At 43.1% G+C, this 6,677-nt stretch overlaps 1 protein-coding gene across 1 annotated transcript; it reads left to right on the top strand.

The window, feature by feature from the left end:
* The first annotated feature begins 376 nt into the window (after positions 1–376).
* LOC136932696 (calsenilin-like) lies at positions 377–3,809 on the top strand. Its single transcript, XM_067227913.1, has 7 exons — positions 377–488; positions 2,076–2,200; positions 2,617–2,686; positions 2,898–3,076; positions 3,197–3,301; positions 3,473–3,535; positions 3,762–3,809. The coding sequence occupies exons 1-7, from the start codon at positions 377–379 to the stop codon at positions 3,807–3,809; spliced, it is 702 nt and encodes a 233-aa protein (XP_067084014.1).
* Positions 3,810–6,677: the final 2,868 nt, after the last annotated feature.

Below are 6,677 nucleotides of genomic sequence, written 5' to 3'. Positions count from 1 at the left end.
AAGACAAGAGAGCAGGGAGAGAAACAACAGAAAGAGCTAAAAACTGACTGAGAGAACTGAAAGAGTATTTAAAAAAGAGGCAGAGAGAGAGCAAGCAAAGGAAGAGAGGGAGAGAAGGAAGAGGGGGAGAAGGAAGAGAGGTAGAGAAGGAGTGATAGTGTTATAGGAGGTGTAAAGGAGGTTAAGAGGAGTGGTAGAGATGGTGTAAAGGTGTAGAACAGGTGCAAAAGTGTAGCAGTGGTAGAACAGGTGTAGAGAAGTGGTAGAGGAGTGATATAAGTGTAAAGGTGTAGAGGAGTGGTAGAGGAGTGGTAAAGGAAGTGTATAGACCGGTTTGAGGCTGAGTGAGGGGGAGACCCAGACGGAGGAGGAGAAGATGAGTGTGAGGTGGGAGACGGAAGGACTGCAGACAGTGGGCATCGTCTGTCTGGTCTTCATGTTCCTGAAACTGATGCACCTGCTGGGCCTCATTGACATCACAGAGACGGGTGAGGGGATGGGGAGTTCAGAAGGCTTTGTTCAGAAGGAATATTATAGTAAGAGGGTTGAAAAGGAGTGTTCTGTAGGTATGTTCAGTCGGATTATCTAGGGGGAGTGTATAGGAGGACTGGAGGAGTGTTCAGTAGTGTTAAGTAGGAGTGTATAGAATGAAAGTGTTCAGTATGAATGTATAGGAAGAGTCTTCAGTAGGAGTGTTAAGGGGGTGTTCAGTAGGAGTTTTAATTAAGATGCAAGTGAGAAGTGTTCAGTAGAAGTGTATAAAAAGAGTCTTCAGTAAGAGTACATATGAGGAGTATTCAATAAGAGTGTTTCGGTTAGGAGTATTCAGGACAAGACTACATGACTTCAACCTGCTATTTCTTTAGTGTTCAATTCTGCTTCTCTTATAAGTGTCAGTGTCACTTCAACGACACTGTGCTGTAACATGTAGATGCGTATCTCTGACTCTCCCTTTCTATGTTCTTTTCATACCCTCTCTATTCTCTCCATCCCTCATTCTGCCCTCTTTGTATTCATACCTTACTTCTCTCTACTCTCTCCATTTCTATGATATCTCCTAAATCTCTTCCTCAATGTCTGACTGGACACTGACAATTTACTCCGTTTTTCCCATCTTCTACCTTGCTGCTTTTTCTCTCTACCTCTCTCTCTATATATTCCTTTCTTACTCTCTCTCTCCACTGTGTGTGAAGATGGTGAGTATGTCCTCATTACAAGTTATTGTCTTGCTAGAAGAACCCTCCCTTAATGTGGTTGAAGGTTTTTACTCCCCACAAAGTGCTTTCTCTGGGAGTGGATAATTCCTACTTTATGATGTTGAGCAGTTTAACATCTTTATAGGAAGGATTGCAAGATGAACTTGAACCAATCTGGCTACTTAAATAAATTATAATAATAATATATATATGTGTGTGTGTATATAGATTGATATTTGATTTTTGGACAGTGACAGTTAGAGTCAGGAAAGTGTATGGTAGTGAGCCAGAAACAAACCCCAGCTGCTGCATGTGGGCCTCATTCCACATGGTACTCACTCTACCCAGTGAGCTACCATGGCACCTCCAATCTGGCTATTTGATTGTCTGGTTACAATCTGGCTAATACTTACAGTAATATACCAATCCTAACAATATTACATATTAAATGAAAAACGCTAAATGGAATGTATTTCCTCCAGTCTACCTCTATACCCTCTGCTCTCTTTCTGCTGTTCTCGCTACCTCTCTCCTCTGCTCTCTACTTCTCTAGTCTGCTTTCTCTCCTGTTTTCTCTCTACCCCTCACCTTCTCTCTCTCTAACTCTTTTGCCTACTGTCTCTTCCCTGCTCTCTCTCACTCTCGCTATATATATCCCCTGATTTCTCTCTCCCTCTAACCCCTACTCTCTACACTACTCTATTACACTTGACCACCTATCTCTTGGTTTGACTCATTCGATAATCCCTCCTTTTTCTTTGTGCATCCCTTTCTACCCCATTTTTAATCCCTCCTCTTTCTTTGTGCATCCCTTTCTACCCCATTTCTCTCCACTCTCTCTTGTCTGTCTCTCTTTCTCCCCCTGTCTCCCTTTTGCAGACAGCAGTGACAGTGATCTAGAGTTGTCCACAGTGCGTCACCAGCCGGAGGGGCTGGACCAGCTGCAGACTCAGACCAAGTTCACCAAGAAGGAGCTGCAGTCTCTTTACAGAGGGTTCAAGAATGTATGTTTGGGGCTGGAGGACTGGAGCAGCAGGGCTGTAGGGATGGATGGTTAGGGCTGGAAGTTTGGGGGACTGGAGGGTTAGGGCTTGAGGGCTGTAGGTTTTAAGAGCTGGGGATGGAGGGCTAGGGGCTTAGGGTAGGAGGGGTGAAAGGTTGTGGCTTTATGGCTGGAGGGCTGGGAGGCTGTAGGACTATTAGGGCTGCAGTGTTAGGGAGCTGGAGGGTTGGGGGGATATCGCTGCAGTTCTGAAAGGATGGGTTAGGGCTACAGTACTGGAGGGTTAACTGGCAATATCACATTTACCACCTGCTATCACATTAATGCTACTATTTTCATCCCCTAAAATATCTCTCTTCCCCTACCTCTCCTCCCCTTGGTTCCTCTCTCCATACTTTGTGTCTCTCTGATTGGTAGGAGTGTCCCAGTGGCTTGGTTGATGAGGAGACTTTCAAGACCATCTATTCTCAATTCTTTCCCCAAGGAGGTTAGAAGTTAAGACCGAGATCTACCTCTTTTTCTCACACGCACTCCCTCCCTCTCTGTTTCTCTTTTACACACTCTCTCTCTAACTCTGTCTCTCCCTCTCTCTGCTATCTAACTCTTACAAACTCACACACTGTACACACACACAGAAGTTCTGGTGTGAAGTAAAGTAAAGCAAGGAAAGCCCCTAACCCTAACCCTTCTCTCTCCAGATGCCACCACCTATGCTCACTTCCTTTTCAATGCGTTTGACATGGACAGGAACGGCTCAATCCGCTTTGAGGACTTTGTGATCGGCTTGTCTGTGTTGCTGAGGGGCTCAGTCATTGAGAAGTTGAACTGGGCCTTCAACCTGTATGACATTAACAAGGATGGATACATCACCAAGGAGGTAGGCTCGAACACATTACCAAGGAGGAAGACTAGTGGGCTAGAATGTATCCCAGATTAAGGACTCAGCTCTCCCCCTCTTCCTCCCACCCTCCTTCCCCTCCTCCCCCTGCTCTGTTAGGAGATGCTGGCGATTATGAAGTCAATCTATGACATGATGGGTCGATACACTTACCCCAGCGTCCGGGATGAGGCTCCGTCTGAGCATGTGGACAAGTTCTTTCAGGTTTACACACAGACACATACTAACACGCACACACGTGCATGTACAGACACACGTGAAGGTGTGCAATTAATACTCTGATATACAGTACCATCTGCATCTTCATGTTGTGATTAAGAAACTCTTTGAAAACTACGTTTCTTTCCTCTTCCTCTCCCTCCTTCTCACCATCAGAAAATGGACAGAAACAGAGATGGCGTGGTGACCATTGAGGAGTTCATAGAAACTTGCCAGAAGGTAATTTCCTTTTATCCCTCCAGCCAACCTTACAATGTTAGAAGTTAATCACACCCACCGTCTCCCTTACATTCTTCTCTAGTCTCCCCTACTCTTCCATATAGTCGCTCGCCCTAGAGCACCCTTCCCACTCTCCCCTCCACAGTACCCCCCCCCCCCCCAACTGTCATACAATAATTGTTCTTGCTCTTTCTCTCTTAAACACATTTTCGTTTCTGTCTCTCAGGACGAGAACATCATGAACTCCATGCAACTCTTCGAGAACGTAATCTAGAACTCTGCAGAATCGCCATCCCAGTGTCTAGTCCTGTCCTGCATCTTTTTATATAGAATACTCTCAGTACATACACTCACATGGGTTTTGTGGTTCCTAGTAGAGGATAGTTTATACACAGTTTCAGGTAGGTATGTTTAAGTACAAAACTAGAAGCTCTTTACGTCCTTGCAGTAGTGTCATTGCCTGCTGCTCATAATCTGAGCTCAAAGTGAGGAGCAAGTGGAGGAAAAATTATTTAATGTCGAAATGCTTCTCCAAACAACGTCAACTGCACTCCGTATAAAGAGGACGTATGCAGAATGCAGTGTTTCCTCTAGGATTTTTTTTAGCAGTGGGGGCAGGTCTGTCCGAACCCCCACGTAACAACTTATTGTAAATGGTCAGTAGCCTATCGACTAAGGTAGGCCACTCTGAAGCATGTACACTGTCTGCTTCATTTGATCTTGATAGGCTAAGCATTCTGTAGAAAATAATAACAATAAACCCACTATTTATTAATTACTAATGCACCTAAAATACAACGTGAGCAAGGGCAGCAATCGCTATCGAATCAACAGACATGTGCAATTTAGCTAGCAGGGGAAGAATACAAACAACGAAAATCACCAGTTAATTTAATTTACATTTGCAAGAACTATAGACTAATACAATAACAGACTTAAATGAACTGACAACATAAGTTATACGACTTACAGTTCTCAAGGACGCACACACGCAATCTCAACTGCGGTGTGAAGCGCGTGTCCGTGCTATTCTCCGACATGCACTCTAACAATCACTGCTGATAGATGGCCAAAATAATTTTACAGCCCGATTTCTGATACCGTGGCGGAAGAAATGTAGCCGTGGCGGGCTGCCATGGCAAAATCAACATAGAGGAAACACTGGAATATGAACTTTGCAGAGTGCCTGGTTATTGAGATGAGCATAGGAAATTAAACCCATTCTAATTTGTACACACACACACAGAGGTTCTTATAATTATGAGAGAAATAACTGGCATGATTGCTTACACACTCACCCAGTCTCAGTGTTATAGTACACGAGACCGGTCTTGGTCTCGAGACCACATTTTGAAGGTCTCTGTCTCGTCTCAGAATCGACCGCATTTTTACTCGGTCTTGTCTCGGTCTTGGACAAAGAGGACTCAGGATTTTATTTCAAGACAGGTCAAGACCACAACTGCAGGAATATCACTAAATTGCCTGTGCATTGTTTCATGTATTTGTCAATATCATTACTGTTATTGGATGTAAAACGTCAGGCTTCAAATGCAACCACTACCTAACTCATTTCTTATTTGAAATTACCCATTACCCCTCCTCGCACCCCAAAAGTGAATGAGGAAGATAGGTGAAAGGTGAAACAGTGGCTGTCTGAAAACCTGGCCAAATCAGCTATAATTATATTTGGTTACTTGAACCACAAAGAGTTTACAATAACGTCCAAAAGAAAACACACTGCTTGTGAAAAGAGATGCTCACTGAGACGTCTGGGACTAGGCCTACATCAAACGTTTACCGGCATTTAGAAAGAAAACATTAAAAAACGGTAAGCTGTAAGGCTAGCAAAGCTAGCTACCTAACCTTTGCAATCTGCCTCTGTACCAAAACTCTTCAGAAATCTCTTCCCCCATTACACAGAGATTTAGCGCTTATAAGCTATACTGTATGTAACATACTGTATTTTTCAGGGCGTTAGTTTCAGTTGCTTGCCAGATTTTGTTTGTGATAACGAGCCAGGTCACAAAACGCTATGTAGCTAATGAGAAATATAAAGTTGTTACACCAAGTTAACTCATGTCAGCTGCATACCTCTCCCATCTTAATAATGTTAAGTTAGCCTAAATGCCGCGGGACCGCGCTCCTTCACTTGGGTGAGAGAGAGATGTGAAAGCAGAGACCGAGTTATCCATCCATCCATCATCTGCCGCTTTTCCGGGGGTCGGGTCGCAGGGGCAGCAACCTAAGCAGAGACCGAGTTATTATTTTCTTAAATATGAATTAATTATTAAATACACTGTTTTGCCTGGCCAATAAGCACACAGCACTACTTTAAGAGTGCACATTTTTTGTTCAAATACACAGTTCCAGATCCAATCGAACTTATTACCTAGTCAACCCTACTGTTTGTGTATTTTGAGTGGTCTGGTCTTGACTCGGTCTCGCCCTGCCTTGGTCTTAGTCTTGACTCGGTCTCGACCCCTTAAAGTCTTGGTCTTGTCTTGGTCATGACTTGGTCTCGGTTTAGGTGGTCTTGACTATAACACTACCCAGTCTGACTCAAATATGGGAAAAAAAGGTTGGACACACCTTCCCAGTCAATGGTTTGTCTTAATTTGTATTATTTTCTACATTGTAGATTATTATTGAAGACATCAAAACTATGAAGGAACACATGGAACTTTATAGTAAACAAAAAAGTATAAAACAAACCAGAATATGTTTTATATTTTATAATTTAACCACATTTTTCTTTGATGACAGCTTTGCACACTCTTTGCATTCTTTCAATTAGCTTCATTAGGTAATCAACTGGAATGGTTTTCCATTACCAGGTGTGCCCTGTCAATTAGATAATTTGTGGAATTGCTTGCCTTCTTTATGTGTTTGACACCATAAGTTGTGTTTGTACACAGCTCTATATAGTGAATAGCCCTATTTGACTACTGTTCTAATACATATTATGGCAAGAACCACTCAACCAAGTGAAGAGAAACGAGTCATTCTGACCCATCAGTCTTTGTGACCCACCGTTGTTTTGCGAAGACTTTACCGCATACAAAAACAAAGTGAAGCATTTTCTTTCAACCGTTGGGCTGTCTCAGACCCCCCACATTGCGAAGGTTAAAATAAAATTATTTTT

Source organism: Osmerus mordax, chromosome 24 (genome assembly GCF_038355195.1).
Source record: "Osmerus mordax isolate fOsmMor3 chromosome 24, fOsmMor3.pri, whole genome shotgun sequence".
NCBI lineage: Eukaryota > Metazoa > Chordata > Actinopteri > Osmeriformes > Osmeridae > Osmerus > Osmerus mordax.
The sequence above is the reverse complement of the archived record's forward strand: the minus strand, read 5'-3'. Positions and strand labels throughout refer to the sequence as shown.